The sequence below is a fragment of the Zosterops lateralis genome (genome assembly GCF_965231275.1).
Source record: "Zosterops lateralis genome assembly, chromosome: 3".
Classification (NCBI taxonomy): domain Eukaryota; kingdom Metazoa; phylum Chordata; class Aves; order Passeriformes; family Zosteropidae; genus Zosterops; species Zosterops lateralis.
Genome location: NC_139764.1, coordinates 104,005,053 through 104,026,364, shown reverse-complemented (window position 1 = coordinate 104,026,364; position 21,312 = coordinate 104,005,053). Strand labels below are relative to the sequence as shown.

At 37.4% G+C, this 21,312-nt stretch overlaps 1 protein-coding gene across 1 annotated transcript in view; it reads left to right on the top strand.

Annotated features, from left to right (window-relative positions):
- WDR35 (WD repeat domain 35) overlaps positions 1-21,312 on the top strand; it is a 41,842-nt gene that overhangs the window by 19,350 nt on the left and 1,180 nt on the right. Inside the window, exons 12-26 of the mRNA XM_083856297.1 lie at positions 3,001-3,145; positions 4,421-4,490; positions 5,237-5,290; positions 7,070-7,179; positions 9,129-9,339; positions 9,913-9,993; positions 10,119-10,255; positions 12,450-12,653; positions 14,476-14,622; positions 15,725-15,857; positions 16,495-16,605; positions 17,709-17,873; positions 18,726-18,866; positions 19,643-19,799; positions 20,412-20,652. Coding sequence (XP_083712423.1) covers positions 3,001-3,145; positions 4,421-4,490; positions 5,237-5,290; positions 7,070-7,179; positions 9,129-9,339; positions 9,913-9,993; positions 10,119-10,255; positions 12,450-12,653; positions 14,476-14,622; positions 15,725-15,857; positions 16,495-16,605; positions 17,709-17,873; positions 18,726-18,866; positions 19,643-19,799; positions 20,412-20,652 — 2,107 coding nt within the window. The remainder of the gene's footprint in view (positions 1-3,000; positions 3,146-4,420; positions 4,491-5,236; positions 5,291-7,069; positions 7,180-9,128; positions 9,340-9,912; positions 9,994-10,118; positions 10,256-12,449; positions 12,654-14,475; positions 14,623-15,724; positions 15,858-16,494; positions 16,606-17,708; positions 17,874-18,725; positions 18,867-19,642; positions 19,800-20,411; positions 20,653-21,312) is intronic.

Genomic DNA, 21,312 nt, shown 5'->3' with positions numbered 1-21,312 from the left:
GAAGTTGGGTATTTGCAAAATCAGCAGGACGAACTCAACAGTCTAATAAGTTTACATGTTGGGCATGGAAAGCTGCTGTGCAGTGGAAATGCCAGGCAGAGGAATGTCCAAATCTCTTCCCTCCTTCAGACTTTACGTACTTGCATTTCTGTCTGCTTAGTAGTCAGAGCACAGGTTCTGTGAAGGGCACTGATGCTCAGGTGAGCAGCAACTGCTGGTAAATCAATCAATGCTGCTGTATAAGATGGTATTTCCCTACACTAAAGAAACTTAAGTAGTTAAACCAGCTGCCTGGAAAGGGATTCTAGATCTTCCTCAGCCTGAAGGGATTGAAATGAGCATATTGTCTTTCCTAGGAAATGACAAATCCCATTCTTTCCTTCTCTGCCCAGCAACAGCCCAAACTTGGAGTGGCTGGGACATCCTTCCCTCATGTTGAATTTATACTATTATGCAGTCAAGAAGAAAAATATTTAGAAGCAGAGCATAGCCCAGTGTGGAAGTTTCTGAGGTGAGAAGGTGGAATGGAATACTTTCAGTTGGAGGGGACTGACAAGGATCAGCCAGTCTAGGATCACTCCAGGGCTGACCAAAAGTGTGTTGCTAGAGGCATTAGCCAAATGCCTCTTGAACACTGACAGGCTTGAGGCACTGACCACCTCTCCAGGAAGGTGTTCCAATGTGTGACTACCCCCTCTGTTTCACAGAAAGAAATGTTTCACAGTGTCCAGTCCAGACTTGGATTTGAATTTCTTTTTCCACAGATTTTTCTGCTTGTGATTTCTTCTTCAATGACTGACCAATACAAAATGCTAAAGCAGTTCTAGAAAAAATGCCATGTGTTCTACTTTTATGCAATTGTTGAAGTTATATAGGCAATTCTGTAAAAGCATCAGTTCCCACATAGAGATGCTGCTCTTCCAGATGTGGCTTTGCATGGATCCGATCCTGATGATTGTGTTGTGTGCTGTGCCCTGCAATTTCACATTTGGCTTAAATCCAGTCGTGCTGAGCCTGCTGTTGCAAAGAAGGGCCCTGCCCTCCATGCTGGTTGCTCATTCCTGCCTGCTCCAGCATTTGTGATTTTCTCTTTAATCCAACTTAATGTAATCTTTTATTTATTTAATTTTGAGGTCAGTTAGATGAATGAACTGATCCAACTTACTCTGTTGTCCAGCTGCCGCTAGAGCTGATATGAAAGAAGTGGCAGGAAAATGTGTCAGGGGTTGGTGTGTATGTGCTTTTTGGCAGTAACAATCACTTTAGGCTTAGGCATGTTCATAAAATGCCTAATTGATTGTATTCCCCTGGATAAAGCATGAATGCTTTGCCATCTTGTTTCTGGATCACAACAGACCTTATGTGAACAACTTTTTTTCCCCAGACTTGAGTATTTCAAGGTGTGCACAATGAATAAGTTTAGGCTCCATGGAAGCTCTAAGTCAAAGGGGGAGTCACCTTATGAGTGTGAGGAATGCCCATGGCTTCAGATGGTGGCATGACAATGTGGTTTAGCACTGTCTTGGACCACCAGTACTCAAATGTTGACTAAGTTGAGTCCAAATATGAGGCTTTGTACAAAAATGTTGTGATTTGAGCAAACCTTATTCCTTCATAGATCAGAAGATTCTCATGTTTCATTTTTAAAGGATAAAAGCATTGGTTGTTATGACACATACATATGGAAGTTAATTAAAAAAACAGGGCAAATACGTAGAGTTTATTTAAGTTTTTGATGAAACAGGAGACTGTGTCTTCAGTTTGGATGTGACTAATAATTGAAATGAATGTCCTGTAAGTACATGAAATACATTGAGTTGCATATAATGTAAACAAATTTGCAGCTCATGTTAAGCATCATCACTAATCCTTCTTGCCCAGTATTGACATTTTTATTAAAAAGTATTCTGCAGCCATTGGGTAGCTTATATAATCCTCTTGGTTTCAAAGAAATGAAATCTGTTCAACCAATCTTCCTCCATCTGTCTCTTGTAGCATTGCTCTTCTATGTGGCAGGCTTATAGCTCCCTCCAGAGTTCTGTTCTGTGCTAAAATACAGAGGGGAAAAAAAAAAAAAAGAGATTCACTGTAAAAGAATTGTATTTTCTGCTCACATCATGTTATCTGCATGACTCAGCCTGCAAACCAGGCTGGTTTGCACAATTCTTTTGAATTTATCTTGGGTGTTTTTTTTTTTTTATCATAATGATTTGTTTGTAGAACTTAAAGACTTAGCTGGTTTGCATACTAGGTTTCTTCATTTTTCTATGCCTTCACTGTTGTTTTTTTTTTTTTTAAACTGAGCGTGGGCAGCAGGAATGAGATACTCAATTTCTGCACATATTCTAAGTGGGCTTAGGGCTGAAGTAAAGAAAATATCCTGCATTCCTACACTGTGATTTTTTTTGTATACTAAAGTAAGACTAAGTGTGCAGTCTGCTAAATATTTAATTTGTTGCCATTCAGATAAAGAATTGATATTTGGCCCATCTATTAACTAAGGTACAAACAGCATTTCTAGGCCTTGTCTAACTTAAAATTTATGAATATTTTTTAAGAAAAAGAATTTCTTCTAGATTGTCAGCTTTTGAATAGCCATAAGTATGTCAGATATGGAAGTATTTAATAGATTTTGTTATGAATATTTGAGATGCTCCTGAACTGGTCATTAACCTGAAACTTTGTCTGTATGTAGTTGATGTTTTCTGCATCAGCACATGAAGATCTGCTGAAATAGCGAGGAAGAAAGTGTTCATGATAAAATCAGAACTTGTAAAGAATTTCTGTGTTCTTCTGGACAAGGCCACAAGACTCCTGTGAAATTGTTACCAGCTAATGAAAACTGCTGTTAGGTTGTGTGTGGGTGGATTTTTTTGGTTGTTGTTTTTTGCTTTTAATGTATGGGTGTATGTTTTCATCCATCTTGGAAAAAATGTACAAATCAGCGTCTACTCCAATGCTTGCTGCTCTAATTTTGCAACTCTTTGGGTTTTGTGACAGAGCCCTTGTTTGTCACCATGACCAAAACCCACGTGATCGCGGCCTCCAGAGAAGCCTTTTACGTCTGGCAGTATCGGGTGGCCAAGAAGCTCACAGCCATGGAAATCAATCAGCTGGCACGGACCAGGAAAGAAGGCAGGGAAAGGTTTGTCTGGAGGCTGTGTCATTTTTCTTCCTCTGCTCTGGTGTCATTGATAAGGTGGATTCTGCCATGTCTAAAATGCAAACTCTTGTCTTCTCATTTTTTCAATCAGGTTTGTTGACTTCCAGGCCTGTAAGATGAAATACTAGTTTTGTACAACAGCTCTGTGTTTGTTATCCAGATGCCTCTGATATTTTTGGATTAGTTCCTGTTCAGTGTCTCCATTTGCTTGCTGCATGTTTGCATGTTTTCCTTATAGACCTGTGTGTCTTGATGCCTTTTTACCCCTCTCCTGTTTCTCCTCTATGCTCTTAGTTTCCAGGCAGCTCTGTTCCCTCTGGTAACTGCTTCTCGTCTGTCATTGCCTGTAAGAACACAGTCTGTCCAGCTGGCTCTTCTCTAATACACTTGTGTCTGGTTGTGGCTTTGACAACTAATCCTGTATGGACTTTTATCCTCTCAAACTAAACAAGCCAAAGTCAACATTGTTTTGCTTCCAAAATATTTCCTTCCCAGGTGCTCGTTTGTGGCATTAACTTTTCTGTCACCTCCACAAAGCTTGCAACTTTGTTATGGTTTTCTTTTTTGTTATTTTGCGTGTTCTTCCATATAATCTCTACACTATATCATCTTTCTATAAACCTACCATCTTTTGTCACCATATATCCCTAATAATAACTAATTATTTGTAGATGCTGTAATAACTTACATTGTTGTAGGACCTGGATGTCCTAGCCTTGGACAAGATTATAAATTGAAAAAAATATTGAAAAATGTAAATAGTTGTAATTCAGCATTAGTGATGATTTTAACATTCTAAAATCTTTCCTAATGCTACTTTTTAAGGCAAAAGAGAAATTATAAGTGTTGAATAATTCAGTAATACGTAAGGTTTTGTGGATGTGAAGGTGAAACTCTTCATATTGATGGAGAAGAGCCTGGGCTGGGAAAATATGGAAATGCATGTTTGAAAAGGACAACAGTGATTGATGGTTTTCAATAGGACACTTAATTATAACAGCATGAACTTACTGTTACAGGGTGAAAGTTTCCAGATCATAGGGGAATAGACCATCAGGGGCTGTGAAAGTGAAAGCAACTGCTATGTCTTTATATCAATACAAAGCAGGTTTATCAAAGGGGGGATGCTTTTGAACATAAGAACAGACATAGCTTTTATTCTCTTCTCCAATTCCGATGCTTTCTTCTCCAAGGATTGAACATGCTGATGATCCTTTCTTTGGTCTCACTTTTTCTTCTAACTTTCCTTCTCTATAGGATCTATCATATTGATGACACCTCTTCAGGGTCTGGAGATGGACACCTTGATTACAGCAGAGCTTTTGAAGTGAGTGATGTTTTGAACTAGTTTATTGTAGTGTCATTCGTAGCTTGAAAGAGCAGTAATTAGTGTTGATTTATTTATTTTATAGATTTTCATTAGTAGAAGTGGTTGTACTTAAAATTTCTTCTATTTCTGCCTTTTGTATGTAAGTGTTATGTTTCTTCCCTCTGTTTGATGGTGTGACTGTATCATTACGTGTTACTGGAACTACACAGCAAACTACAAGGAACATGGAAAAGTATATTCTGGGTGTGTACAGTATGTAGACACCTGCTGTCTTCCTGGTCTGAAGCAGCTGCCCTTACTTCAACAAAATATAACTTTGTTGAAACTCAATAACCTTTGTGATCTTTTCTAGTATTTTTGGCCATTTTTACTTCATGTGTGTGTGCAAATGCTGGCTGTCCTTACCAATATACCTGAAATTAATTAACAGACCTCACAAGTCAGGGATTGTTGCTTTCTTGTGTTCTCTGTTTCTTGTAACACCTGTTACATTTTGGGTTTCTTGTTTTTCTGGAGAGAGGGGCAGGACAAGAAAGGAAGCTGTTAATATTATTGTCATAATTGCAATAACAAAGGCTACCGATACCATAAACTATGCACAGACTGTATGCTGACAAGGTTTGATAGCCCCTTTTCACGTGGATACTTAGCAACACTCTTGTTTATTTAAATAACCTTCTTTCTTTAGCAGGGCATTCTTACCTTTGCAGTAAAACATACTGATATCACTTGTTTACTTTCAGGAAACAAGAGATCCAATTTGTGCAATAACAGCATCTGATAAGATACTACTTGTGGTAAGCTACATGATTAACACAACTCCTAATTGCCTCTTGTGCTTGTAGGCACAAGACTCTTCTCTATGTTTATAAGCAGTCAAAATTTCAAAGCATTTCTAAATTTAGAATTTACACAGACAAAATCTCTTTCTGAACTTCCTCAAAGATAACTAACAGTTTCTTCTGTTAACCTGGATTTTTTCTTTAGGAGGGCTAATTCACTAAGTACTTAAAATTTAATTACAGACTAGTTGCCTGAGTTAATACTTACACACAGGATTTTATAAAGTCTAGGTCAGGACTTAATTCTATAATCTGAGTTCTGCAAACTGTCTTTGAGACAGTATGTTCTGGACACAAAGATTTACAAACTTTGTCTGTTTACATATTAATGGTATAATGCATAGTACTGTACTATATACAGATGAATACACTTATGGATAATTTAGATCTGTGAGGTATTAAATCATGCCAAAGAGCTGGTGCATTTTTTTTTTCCAAGCTGAAGGTGATCTCATTAGATGAACAAACTGACATGTGGGCTTTAAAGCAAACTAACTGAACAGAACAAAGAGAGAGAAAGAACAGTGTTTCTTTGTGTTATCCACCTTCCAGGAAAGTTCTTGGTGTTTCCTCATGTTCTGATTCCAGTGTGGACTCTTAATTTGTTTTTTTGTTATACCCTTTGACTGGATTTTACAAAATCAGAGGGTCATAGGAGAAAGCATGAACAAAAGAAATGTGATGGTTAATAGGTGACTATGGGATTGTTGCTGCTTGAAGAATAAGAAAATGAACTTCTGACAATAATTAATCTATGACTTTTGTTAAAAGGAAAGGAAGGACAGGAAATGCCTTTGAGACCAGATCTGGATAAATGTGCTGAAGCTGAATGCATATGATAGTGGTTCAATTTCCTAACACTTCTGAACTAATCTGCTTTTTAGTCTATAGGGTATACATATGGGAAAGAGTAAAAAATGGTGATTTATGCTGAGGATCTCAGGGATGGCTTTGGGGGAAGAAAAAAGAAAAAGAAGGAATAAAGTTTTCACTCCTTTGAAATTTAATGTTGACTCATTTCCAGCATAAGAGTTGAACAGTAGGCAAACCAAGCTGGATATGATGTTCACTTTACAGAAACACCACAAGAAAATAGTGGCAGTGACCATTTCAGTTCAGAGGTGTCACTCCTTTCACCCTGATGACCTGATGATATCTTCACACAGGGGATGGTTGTTTCATTAGGCAAAATAAAGATAAACCACACTGGCACTTAGATTGGTTGCCTGTTACTCAAGCCTGTGACTAACCATTGTATTTTATAGCATTTCCTTTTAAATCTAGCTCTGGTCTTGCAGTAACTGATGAGACTTGTTGGTATGCAGACAGCCCCACATGAGCAGAGCTGTCCTGCTTTCAGACCTGGACTGGTGCTGCCATATGGAACTCTTTGAGGGGATTTACCAGTGTGGGACAAGGATCTTTTCACACCTCTCCTTTGTTATTATGTAGACCATGTCTGGAGGTTCATGGCTCCTGAAATTCTGTGGGCTAGATATGGACTATAACTGTTTAACATCTCTGATTTTGGCAGATCTGTCAGTTGTAGCATTTTAGAGTATCTTGTTTAAATACCAAAATTCAGAACTTTCAGGGTGATGATTCCCTCTTTTCACTCATGCTCTGTCACTTATCCCAAAGCTCTTTTGTCTAAAACAGCATATAAATAAGACCATTTTAAAAGGTTTCCTGATGGACAAATTCTCTCACTAAGGCAGCCTTGCTTTCCTCTAGGGAAGAGAATCTGGCATTATCCAGAGGTACAGCCTCCCCAGTGTGGCTGTGGTGCAGAGCTATACCCTGGACTGTCGTGCCTATCAGCTGTCTTTGAACTGCAACTCCAGGTGAGTTACGGATCTGCTTCTAACACAGATGTCCAGTTTCAAAATGAAGCACCAAAATTTGTGAAAATACTAATTCTGTGACATCTATAATAATTTTGTACTAATTTTAATTTAGTATGAACAGTTTATTCATTTTAGTTATTAATGGTTAACCATTAATTAACCATTTATTTATTACTAATTATTTCCATCTGGACAATTATTGCTCTGAGAGACTGTTAATAAGGGTCTCCTATGTTTTACACCCTGTGTTCATGAAAATAATTTGTTTTATTAGATGAACCAAACATAACCTGCCTTTGATCATGATATGAATTGACAAAATCATGTCATAACCTGAAATTTTATATCTATGACTTCTTTCTGTTTCTGTGTCTTTCTAAAACCTGGAAACTTTGTTTATCCCATTTAATTTTCCATTGTTACAGGCTGTAACCAGTGGTGATGTCTCTAGTAAGCCTGGTTCTCCTGAATTTCATCTGTGCCAATACTGAAGTTGCTTTCTACTTAACTGCTATTTTTTTTTGCAAGAGAGTGCATGAGAGTTTTGGCAGAAAAGGCAAAAATAGACAAGCATTTGCAAGGCAATTTTAATTACTTCAAAATAACTTTATAATTTCAAACAAAATTCATAATGCATGTGTAGATTTCCTGCCTTTGTTTAAAAGGCAGTGCGACCTAGTCAGAGCCATATTAATTTTGTTTGGAACCCAAGCTGTTTTCTTCCTAAATGACTGTTCTAGGGAAATAAGCTCAGGTCCATAAGCATTTTGAGGTTAATTTTCTAAATTGCATTTGAAATTTTAATAGGGATTAAGTCTGTCTATCTATCAATATTTAGAAATGCTTTTAAAATGGCCTTGTAATAAATACATGTTACTATGATTCTGAAAACCTATGCAATTGTAAATTTTCGAATGTAGCCTTTTAGAAATTTTACTTTTCTCATATTTTAAACTACTTCAGAGATTAATTTGATTATACCTAATATTGCCTTGGAAAAAAGTGAAGAATACCCTTTGTAGAAATGCAAGAAATTCCATTTTAGGAATTAAGTCTTCATCTGACTGCTTTTTTACCACACTAACTTTTTAATTTAATAACCTGTTTCAATGCCTCCTAGTAAACAAAGAAAACCAATTCTGTTCAGTTGTTAATTTGAGTCTTTGTCAAGAAAAGTTTGGCGAGGGACAGACATGTAATTCATTCAACTTGGTGTCTGATGTATCTTCAAAATGCTGGACATAAACATGAGCATATTTCAGAACCTTTGCAGGGCCAGATCTTGTGTGAGCAGATGAAGAACATCTCTCCACGTGTCTGGTCTCTGCTGTGCAGATAAATGAAAATCACATGGATCTGTGCTGGTTCTGGCACACGACAGCATCTCATGGAATCTGCAGAATTATATATGTGGTGATGCAATCCCTACACCTCCAGCAGGTGCTTCCAAATAGGGAGTCCCAGTTTACCTTTAGACATTTTAGGGAGTTAGCTGGAAAGTTCTATGGGTTTCTCATTATAATTGACTCAGAGCCAGCACAGAAGTGTGGATTGGACTCCAGGAATGTAACTCAAAGTCTGTTGTTCATCTTGTTGGGCCAACGGCCAAAAAGCCCACCTAAGCTGTTAAATACTAAAGAGAGAGAACAAAGAAACTGCATGCTTTTTGAGGTGTTGTAGCAAGTAGGAGACTTGTCTCTGTGCTGTGCTCGGTTTTGTTCTTGTTTTTTGTATTATTTTCCTTCTTTATTAAAACCTTTTTGATTTTTCAAGACACACTCGATCATGCCATCTCGCTAATTAATATTAGCCACATTTCTTCCAGGCTGGCCCTCAGAAGTGTGGGTAAAATTCATAATTATACTATGCCAGCTTAGGGAACTGTTTCAGATTTACAGCCTTGAGTAGTGTCACTTAATTTTTTTTCTGTGTTTGTGTTTCTGTAGCCGCCTTGCCATCATCGACCTCTCAGGGGTTCTGACGTTCCTGGAGCTGGACCCGCGGGCTGCAGACGGCGCGGGGCTGCGAGAGGCGGGAGAGCCGCTGAGACTGGAGCGTAAGGATGTCTGGGATATGAAATGGGCCAAGGACAACCCCGACTTGTTTGCCATGATGGAGAAAACAAGGATGTATGTTTTCAGAAACTTGGATCCGGAGGTAAATGTCAGCATATATAAACTACTAGTTTTAAAAAATTTACTCTCAAGTTAATGGCTCTTCCTTGAATAGTATTATTCTTGTGCTTACCATTTGGTTCTGCAAGTCTGTGTTTATATTAACTTGCTTCAGGAAACCTCAAAATCTTCTCAACTCACACGTGGGAATGTTGTTTTGGACCAAATTGGTAAAATGAACAGTCAGTCCTAGAAACGTAAAAATGGTGTCATATTTTTCTTAAGTGTATGAGATATTCAGGAGCGTATTTTTTGTATGCTTTGGAATATATAAATGCAATTTTAGTAAAGATACTTGTAAAACAGTTCTGTTGAATCTAAATATTGGCAGAGGTTATTCTCTCAAAATTTAGTTGCAGAAAACATGAGGATTTTTAATGATGTCCATATTTATAGAATTGTCAATAATGTTAACGATTGTAGTATTTATTTCTTGGAAGTGCAAGTATATCCTGGTATGGAGAAGAATATATCTATATGTGCACTTAACAGATTTGATTTGGATTTAGTCAGACAGAATACAAGTTCATTCCTTTATAACTTATTTACCTTTAAGGAACCGATACAAACATCTGGATATATTTGCAACTTTGAAGATTTAGAAATCAAATCTGTTCTTCTGGATGAAATATTAAAGGTCAGTATAATTATTTTTATTATGTAGGAACAGTTGGTGTCTGTCTTAATGATAGATATCTGTTTCATTGGGTGAAAATAAAAGTCACCAGGAATAAAAATATGTTTCTTTATCCATTATGATAGAATCCTGAACATCCTAACAAAGATTACATCATCAATTTTGAGATTCGGTCGTTACGAGACAGTCGAGCCTTGATTGAAAAAGTTGGCATTGAGGAATCTTCCCAATTCATAGAAGACAATCCACATCCCAGACTTTGGTAAAATCTATAAGCCAAATTTGTTTAACTGTTTTCTTCTGTATTCTTTTCCTGTTCAGACAGATCTAGTATGAAAATAAAAAAACTCAAATTAAACCAGGCGTTTTACACTCAATCATTTAAGATGTAATGAATGTTGGAGTACCTAGAATGTCAGGCATGTGCTGTATCATGATAGTGGGTATATGGTGTAGGCTCAGGACACCTTTTTGCTCTGTGCTATATGGGCCCCAAAACACAGTGTTCCTTGTGTTTTGGAGGGAATTTAAAGGAAATGAAAAACTGACAAAAAGATAAGTTGGTTAAATTAAAATTAAAAATCATGTATTTGCTATTGAACGTTAAAGAGCTTAAAACGCAGTAAAGGGAACACATCAGACTGATAGTAGGGCAAAAGTAGTTTGAGTAACCTTGTAGCATTTGGACAGGCCATGAAGGACAGAAATAAGAAGGCTGGATATACTATGTTCCCATACAGCATCAGAAGTAATCTGGGAAATGGAGATAGTGGCATGCTTAAACTAAACATGGCTCAGCTATTTTAAACTAAAGTTGAAAAGCCTGCAGAGCAAATGTGAGAGTAAACCTGTGAAAACAGGAGGGATGGAAATCTGTTTAATATCCTGACTTGGAAGGGCTGGAAGAGTAAAGGCCTCAGTAGATAATTTAATGAAAAGTCAGTGCAGAACTTAAAACTTCATCGACAAATTCCTTGATGGAGGGCAATTATCTTCTAACTCTCTGGAGACTGTTTGCTTATCTGTACCTTTCTTCACCAATTTTGGCTCTGTTTTGAAGCTAAATGGTTTCTTGCAGCATTGGATGCTTAGCTTGCATCAAGGGGGTTGGAGAGTTCACTATTAATTATGATGGTTCAGAGATGAATTTAGAGTTGCTGAAAGACTGGACAGGACACCTTGCTTTAAAACTTTGCCACCAAAAAACATTCCTTTCTATCTACTTGTGCCTTTGTCTCCAGAATGTTCATTTTGAAAAACAGAATTTGCTAGTTACATATTGAAAGTTTCTGTACTGCTATAATTTTATTAGCTTGAGTGTGTAGGGTAAAATTTTAGTGTTTTGAGTCTTCATTTTTAAAAATGTCTTGAACTACTCGAAGATTTTTGGAGCTTTGAAATTGTTCATGCTTTTTTGCTAGTACCATCTGTTCACTTAATATAAAATGACTATTAGTTTTGCAAATCTGTGTCTTAGCATAAAGTTCTATATCATAAAATCACAAAATATATGTCAAATTACATTCACCTTGTGCCAGAATTGCCATGAATTTTATTTTTATTATGAGAGAAAACATGTCACATATTTATGAAAAGGAGATGGATTAGAAGTGCTGGATATAAAGCCAGTATATTCCAGATCAGAACAAAACAGTGATCTTGCTTCTCGAATGCAAAAATAGGGTGATGCATAGCAGATCAATTGGTTTCTTTGATGCCTGTGATGAACACTTGAGTTTAAGTGATACCAACCTTCTCAAATTGATTAAAAAATACAGAGCTGATACTGCTTAAGCATGGCTTGGGTCATTGAATACAGCAGTAATATTAGTGGTTTTGTCAGTGCCTTTCTACACTGAGTTTGCTTCACAATGTCAATCAGGCAGTCTAAATTTTAAATAGCCTTATGATTGCAGGAAAATTCTAGAGCTCATTCAAGCACCTGATGCACACAGGTTGGCCTGAATTCCCTATTTACAGAACTAACCAATGGGGCAGGACCAGTTACAAGGTCCCCCAGAGTCCCTGCTCTCCCAGACTTCTGTCCTAACAGGAACATCCAGGTGGATCAGAAGGATCACTGATTTGTTGTGGCGAGTGTAGCTGGAGGCACTTAGACTGAGGCTGCTATCAAGGCTTAAAGTTTTGACAAATGCATAGGGAGCAATAAATAAATGGAACTGCACTGAGACCAGCAACACATTTCACGTAAGTGCAACAGTCAAATCCTGCCCATTCCTCCCAAGCCAGTGTCCCTCTGAACAGCTGAACTGAGCAAGTACCAGATAGATCACAGAATGTATTAGGATTAAACACATGACTGTATGAAGATTAGCTAGTAAACAATAAATTGCAACAACTCATATGTCTTTTTTAAATAAGTACTGGTTAAATGTATCTTCATTTAATTTAGTCTATAGCTGCTTTTCCATCTGCTGTGTTTGTTTTTCACACAGGCGGCTGCTGGCTGAAGCTGCTCTTCAGAAGCTGGATCTGCAGACGGCTGAACAGGCCTTTGTGCGGTGCAAAGATTATCAAGGCATTAAGTTTGTGAAGCGCCTGGGCAATCTGCAGAGCGAGTCCATGAAGCAAGCAGAAGTGGCAGCCTATTTCAGCAGATTTGAAGAAGCTGAAAGAATGTATCTGGATATGGACAGAAGGTAATTGCATGCAAACATCCCAGCAGTAAATAAAGAAAAAAAATGTCTGGGGGAAGAAAAGCATTCCTTAATCAGGAATGGCTGTTTTCTCTGGAGAGTCCTTACCAGTTTCTGCAAAAACATAAAAGCATCAGATGGAGAGAATTTTGGTTTATCCATAGATAACTAATTCTGTATGTAAACCAGTGCATTCCAGACTGTTTACAAAACCTTGGCTGCTCTAGGTAGTGCTGTGTTTTATAGATGTTTTTTTCACAAGTATTTTGTCGGTATTTCAACTGGGATTCCAAAAATACAAACAATCTTAAATAATGTTTAATTTATGTGGTGTTGCTGTGCTCTAGTAGCCAAGTACGCATTCTTCTCAATTACATATACAAACACCAGAGTTTTTAATGAACTGTAATCTTTGGAGAGACAGAAGGACTCTGGATGAAACTGTGAAACATTGAAACCAATCAGTGTAATTTTTGCTTAGGAATGAAAACAAACAAAGCAAAATTTTAGTATTGCTGGGAATATAAATTAACACTAAGCAATTAGCTAGAGCACTGTCTACTGAAAAAGGATAATGAGAAATCAGCAGCAGCAGTTGTGCAGTGTAGCCTGTAGATGGTGGTCAAACCTGGAGAAACATGAATCACTTATGCACATGTGAAATTTTTAAGCTTTGATTAATGGAGCCATGAAAAACAGTAGGGAACGATGGACAAAAAAAAAAAAAAGGAGTTATTATTTCATGCTGTAAGAATGAAAGTAGGAGGGACAGGGTGGCAGGGCAGAGGGAGAAGCCAGGAGCTGGGGAGAGATGCCCAACAGTGCCTGGCAATGAAAACTTCCTTGCATGTCATTCATTAGTTAATGGCAGTTTGATGGCTTGGGGATGTGGGCTGCCTCCTAAGCACTTCAGTCACACTGCAACCCCCAGTTTTAGATATGGCAGATTCCTTTTCACATGGCTGAAGAGAAATTTGGACATAGAATTGCAGAAGTCAAAAACATACTTTTTTGTTTACTAGTTTCAACTTTCACAACGAGAAAAATCCTGGTAAAATCCATAAATCAGAATAAAATAAATCTATTTTTCAAATAAAATTTTAATGTTTTTAGATAGGTGGTTTTACTTAGCTGACTGCATTGACTTTCTGGTGCCTTCCTTAATTTACTTGTAAGTTGAGGGCATTTTTAAAAGAAGGGCATAGGTCTCTCCCATTTCTTTTCTATGCACCTGCAGAATTACTTTTATATGAGGTAATATAGAATTCTGTTTGGTGAAAAAAACACGCCAGACAGACACACAGTGAGTCATATGTATGCATGAATAATAAAAAGGAAAAACTACTGCTGAGTCCTTTCTCCTTTATCCAAAATCACCCTGAGTCTGGAAGAGAAGTCTCTGAAATCCATTTTATTACATCTCAGCTTTAGCCGCCATTATTCATATTTGTTGCTTCTTGGTCTTTCCCCTCACCTTCCTTCTGCCTTTCCCCTTTTGCAGCTGCTGCCATCTCTTGTAGTGGTCACCAGTGAAAGATTCAGAACAGAGTAAGAGGGAACCTGAAGTAACATCAGCCCAACTGTCTCATTTAACTCCTCACACAGGAGTGTGGCTGATAAGGAAGTGTATATATATGATATAACCTGTGAGCTCTCTTGAGTATTTTCTTTAATGGCATAGTGTTTAAATGGCAGACAAGTTATCTGGGATCACTCTGATACCTGCATTGCAGGTTAAGAACACACAAATACCTTGGGATGCTTTTCTCAAGATTTTTGTTTCCTCTTTGGTTGTGTTTGACTTTCCGCTGCTGTTTCTGTTCAGGGATCTTGCCATAGGGCTGAGGATCAAGCTGGGCGATTGGTTCCGGGTGCTGCAGCTGCTGAGAACGGGCTCGGGGCACTCGGACGACGCGCTCCTGGAGCAGGCACACAACGCCATCGGAGACTACTTCGCTGACAGGCAGAAATGGTATGGGCTGTGCAGGAACCAGGAGTGAGGAACTTACAAAGGGAATTATTAAACTGATGACAAGGCTTAATTTATGAGGAGAGACAGATACCAGGAAAGTCGGGATGGAATACATTAGATAATTTTGGAACAATGTGATTTAGCTCACACCTTTATGGTCCATGATCTGATAAACAGGGAGCTGTTGATCAGCTACCTAAAGGGTGAAGGTGATATAAATCTCTGCTTTGCCAGGAATCTGTCTTCTTGAAAGGAAAGGAAGTACCTATACAGTTATATTAGGCTGGACGTAGAAAGTATTAAAAAAAACCAAAAGGGATTGAAAGTAGTACAGAATTACTAAACATCAGTGAATTTTCTAAAATGTTTCAAACCACAAATATTTGAGATGGTCCAGAGTTCTCTGACCTGGACCTGCCTCCCCAAACTGGGCAGCCAAGGAAGATTTTAAGGGCAGTGCACACTCGTAATGGTATTTCTCCAGAACACATTTTTTGCAGGTGCTTACTGAGCCAGAGGTAATGTCTTCATAGCTAATAAATTGCAGGGATTTTTTTTCATGAATGTTTCTTGTTGCCTTCTAAGCAACTCTGAGTCTTAGAGTTCCACAGCTCCACTATGTATTGCCATATCCAAACTGTATTACCACAATGCAGCTGAAAACTTGTGATTAGATTTGGAAAGTTGAGTTTTAGCTGCTTTAGGTAACTTTGGAAAATGGTCTTGGAGGTCTCAGTGTTTGCATTTCAAAATACAGACACACAACAGTAAAGCCCTTTTCTGAAAGTTGAGCTGCAAGATTTCCATTGTCTGCCCTCATCTCTACAGATGTGGGAATATAGCTTTAAGAATTCCTTGACTTCCTAATCTTATGCTAGTCAGAGAATGAATATTGCTACACTTTTAATATAATGATGTGTGAAAATTAAAGTTTTTAGCGCATTTTGGAAAAACAGTGAAATTCTAGCTATGAAATTTTTCAAGCAAAGTTATCTATTTAAAATAATGTGATTTTAAATTTACAAATGCAGAAGGCTTACAGAATTAAAAACGTCTCTTGTGTTTATATATCAGAAGCCACCACATTTTTCTTTCCTATTAGGTTGAATGCTGTACAGTATTATGTCCAAGGACAAAACCAGGAGCGTTTAGCTGAATGTTACTACATGCTAGAAGACTACCAAGGACTGGAGAATTTGGCCAACTCACTTCCAGAGAATCATAAATTGCTCCCTGTAAGCAAAAATCACCTTTATCGTTCATTGTTTTATACCCAAATATTTATTTAAAATTTCCCCATCTTGGGAAGGTTAAGAACAAGAGAAAGAATGCAGTATATGACCTTCTCACTTAAGTGCAATGGTGTTACTGTGGTATTGATCTCTAGTATTACTGTTATTTTCATACTCCATCACTCTTCCTTTCCCTTATTGTCCCAGTTCCCCAGAAAGGCCTGACTGACAATACTCTAAAAGGAGAGGAAGTAGATGGGATAGGGTGTGTAGGATATATAGGTGTACAGGATATAGGTGTGTATATGTAGCAGGAAATTATCTTTTAAATAATAGCTAATTTAAAACTATGCCGTGATTGACTTAATCCAAAATGCTTGAAAAATGCAAAACATGCTATTTTAATGCGTTTTCCAGTAAACCAATACATAGCATTTTCTTTTAACCTCATAGTAATAGCTTTCTTGAATTTAGAAGCAGTGTGTGAGATGTTCTAAAGATTTACAAGAATGCCTGGTGCCTTCACATGAAGCAAACAACCCCTTCCCAACCCTCTCAGAGTACCAAGAGTACTGTTGTTGCTGCACAATGTACAAAAAATGCAGAAGTGAATTTAATACAGTGTTGATGCTTTTTGCAGGATATAGCTTACATGTTTGTGAGAGTGGGGATGTGTGAACAAGCTGTGTCAGCCTTTCTGAAATGTAATCGACCAAAGGATGCTGTGGATACCTGTGTGCATCTCAACCAGGTAAAACAGCAGGACATAATCTGTAATAACATCAGTTTAACAGTGAGATTTCTATCCTAATGTCCAGTGGAATACAAATCCTTGTTAAGTGTCAGATGGTTTCTTATAGTTTCTGGAAAATTCATACTTCGGTGCTTAAGCCAGTTCTTTGAGATTAAGATTAGACCAGTGGAGGGGCAGTGCAAAGCTACGTGCAGGGTGTGTGGGCAGCATGCTCAGCATACAGACATTTGTAGCCTCTGTGGAGCTAGGCTGTGCTGCCTCCTGATGGAATGGGAGAAGACTGGATAAGAGATAGATGTCCATTCTGGATATTTTCCGCCCCTCCTTCTTTGTATAAAGGCAAATGGATTTGTGACTGCATGTGGATGTAGCTGGAAAAAGCTGAGCTGGAAACTGATCTGCATGTTTATAACTAGAACTGTTTCCTGGTATGACTTAACCTGTGCAAATGTCTGTGTCAACACAAATTAAGGAAAAACTGAGGATGGCTCTGAGGAACTCGATGGATGGGAATAGCAGGACTGACCAGGGCTGGCTTTATGTGAGCAATTTCTTAGTTTATGGATCTGAAGAGCTATTAGGTGTGAGATTCAGTTAAGACCTCAGTCCTGCCAAACTTTTCATCTGGGGCGAACACAGTAGCCAACCATTGAAGATCAGGAAAATTCAAAAACAAAATTAGGTGTATAGAAGGATAAGTAAAGTGTTACAGTGTGTTTTAAGCTTCTGGGCTGAGGTCCTCTTTCAGACAGGCTTTTGAGAGTCTGGTTTAAGTAATATCAGAAGTGTTGAAATCCACATGTCCAGCTATGAGCTGTAGTGAAATGATTTTGCATAGCTTTTATGAAAGTAGAAGGAACTGTTTTAGATGTGATTTCAGACAGAGGTCCAGCATTTTTTTCAGTACTGCTGCATCACATGATTTGCCATGATGTAAGCATTTGTATTCTGCTGCTTTTTATGTTAATTTTATAGTAGTCTAGTTCAAAATAGTGATGAAATATTGCAGACAAATGTTGCAGTCTGTTCTTGGATAACTGGTTTGTTCTGAGAGTGTATTTGAAAAAATGAGATTAATAATTGTCTCCTTTAATTTCTAGTGGAATAAAGCTGTGGAGCTGGCTAAAAATCACAATATGAAAGAGATTGGATCCTTGCTAGCCAGATATGCAAGTCATTTACTGGAAAAGAATAAAATCCTTGATGCTATAGAACTCTATCGTAAAGCCAATTATTTCTTTGAAGCTGCTAAGCTCATGTTCAAGGTACCGCAGGTTTTATTTTTATGTAATGACTGGGTGTTTTGGACTAGCTCTTACTATTTCCATGCTACTTTTATTCTCTTGGGGTTATTTTAGTTTTAACAATGTCTAGGCAATAAGAGGACGTCACACCAGCTATTTATTTATTTTGAGACTTTCACTCCGGTAAGAGATGAACTGCACCTCAGAAAAGGTCCTGATGCCCTGCATTGCCTAGTAAAAGTACAGTAGACTGGCCTGGGGTGCAATGTCCACATTATTTTAGATCTCATGGGAGTTATTTTTATCTCTTAAAAATGAAAAAAGCAATGTCAATAACTAGAAGTGAAATTCTGGTATTTCTTTGATTTGTTCCTTCAATTAGAAACGGCTGTGGTGTGCTTTTAAGATAAAGATGTTGCTTAGATTTGGTTTGGCTGCAGAGATTTCTCTACATAGCTTAAAGTCTTGTAGGAGTGATATGCAATTTTTACAGCAAATATTTATAGCAGTATATATAATATATATATATAACTATCAAAAGCTATTCTTCTTTTCTGGGAAAATCACCAGACCTTATTGAAAGCTATGTATGTGTTTAAAATTTGCTATTTTTTAGTTTATTTTTATACTAGATCACTAGACTTATACATGGTTACATTGATTTATCCTTCCTGAGAATCTGGCTTTATATATATGTTAGCTAAATAAATACAGAATAATGTGCATACTTCACTTTGACATTTTCATTTATAGTTCTGTTTGCAGTCTAAATTATTACATTTAAAGGCAGAATCATTTTTTGGCATGATTTCCTAGGTTTGTACAAGCATGCAGTTGTCCAAGAGAATTAAATCCCTTTGTTATTTTTTTAAGATTGCAGATGAAGAATCAAAGAAAAGGACAAAGCCTTTGCGAGTTAAAAAGCTTTATGTGCTATCAGCCTTACTTATGGAACAGTGTCATGAACAAATGCAAAATGCACAAAGGGGAAAAGTTAAAGAGAGAAGTTCAGAGGTAGTGTCTTTCTTTTTTTTCCCTTTCTGAATTCTGGTATCTGCTAGCTAGTCAGAATAAAGCAAGCCTTCTTCATAGGAGCCTATAATGTTTTTTAATAACCCTTTTCCCTGCTAAGAACAGACCTTTCCTTCAAGCAACCCCCCCCGAAAAATATATTGTTTTAAGTATTATTTTACAACATTTAATTTGTATGTATTAATACATATTTTTCTTCCTAAGTTTAATGTGTTTTTCTTAATGTTTTCACTATAACAATGAAAACCATACTAAGACACTCCAGACTTTCTTCCTGCGAGACTCTTATGTCATTTAGGAGTGAGTATTGATCCCAAAGGGTGATTTGTGATCAGATTAAGCTATGTTGCCTGTAATTTAGCAGGGAGGTAGCTCCAGATACAGGGAAAGCAAATAGAATTTTTTTTTTCTGCTCACACATTCATCTTCATATGCACAAATGAAATAGTTTAAACACATTTTTAAGAGCTTTGGTGTTGAAATGCAGTATTAATCCAAACTATGAACCAGTCTGCAGATGTGCACAAAATATATTTGTATCCACATGTATATGATATTTATCTTTGAAAATCTGCACCATATGTTGTGCCTGTGCTCTGTACAGAACGCCTGACAATGCTCACTGTAGGTCCATTTGTATTCTTCCTCCTTAACACGGACAGTGGTTAATCACCAAGTATAGAAAAGCTCTTTTCATATAGCCCCATTTCCTGCTATATCTGTTTCATATAAAAATTATTCATGATGCTGTTTTTCAGAGTGCTTCAGCTTTGGCTGGATTGCTGGAAGAAGATGTTCTTTCTTCAACAAATCGCTTTGCAGACAATGCCTGGCGAGGAGCTGAGGCTTACCACTTTTTCATACTTGCACAAAAGCAGCTCTATAAAGGTTCTGCAGATGCAGCACTTAAAACAGGTAAAAATTCATTTTCAACCCTGTAAAGGCAGCGCATAACTTCATTTATACCTGCCACATTTTTCAGTTCTTGATAAGTCCATGGAATTTAAACCAAAACCATATAATGATTCTAATATGGCTGCAGCCACAATACCTGGAGAGGACTTTGCTGAAGAAAAATCAAATCTTTCCAAATATTACCTGGTAAATTGATCAATCTCTGTAGATGATGTGCTGACTGTTTGGTTTCTCTCCCAAATTATAAGGCATACCTGAATTTACATCAGACCTCCTTGTAGAGCTTCACAAAAAATCTGTGGGAATTATAGAAAAGAACAGTGCCTTGTACTTGGTCCAAGTAATGAAGATTTCAAACCCTACTAATGTTTTTAAAATGAACCAACCAACTAAAGTAAAGTGTTTCAAGAAAACACCAATTTCCAAATAAAATCTCCTATTTTTTATTTTTAGAGCAGTTCTTCATAGTCATGTCAATAGAGACTGTGGTTCATTTTGTCCAATTTGTAGAACTAATACTGTTGTCTAGTAGCAACTATTCATACAGATGCTTGCACTTCTCAGAAGATGTGTAATGATTTCCTTGGATTTCTTTTTTGTGTTTTTTTTTAGCTCTTCATTTGAGAGATTATGAAGACATTATCCCTGCAGTTGAAATCTATTCCCTTTTGGCACTCTGTGCATGTGCAAACAGAGCATTTTATACTTGTTCAAAAGCCTTTGTTAAATTAGAATCCTTGGAAACTCTTAAGCCAGAGCAGAGGCAACAGTATGAAGACCTTGCTCTAGAGATATTCACAAGATACAGTCCAAAGTATAAAAAACAACCTGATCTGGATGATGTTCTTGAGAGGTGGGTTTATTTTTTATATGATACTATAATAACACTATCATTTTTTTCTTCTGCTCGCTGTATTTTGGGTCTTAGCAGGTTTTCTGTGTGACCAAATTAATTAAGTGCTTTGCTGCTTAAACCAAATATTGGGCAAGAATGAGGCAGGAGTTAGCCAGTTCGGAGGAAGGTAATACAGCACTGTGTTGTTTGGGAAAATAGACACTGACTGCGTTTGGACAGAAAGATGTAGCTTCATCTTAAATTGAAATGCTGGTAGACACAGCACAGGAGTTTTAGGGCCTTGGAGACTGTATCATGTGCAATTAAAGTAAGAATGTTACTCTTTGTATCCCCATGGTAGGGTGATGAAAGGATCAACAAGGGACCGTTTAACTATTATTAACTAACAGGTCTCCAGCAGTGTTTTTGTGAAGTACCTAAATCGACTTAGTGTGAAAAGAGCAACATGTGTAGTTAAAATTAGTATGAAGTGTACATTTAAGGGGTAAGTCCTTGGAGTAGCTGTACCTACAACAGTGTGTAGGACATGTTTCCTGCTGAGAGCATGGAATTTCTAAATACAGAAATTGATTGTGAATCAATTTTCTTTTAGCAAACAGGATTTCAACCTCTCTTGATTGATCCTATTGTACAGAATCTCAGTAGCAGCTGTCAAGT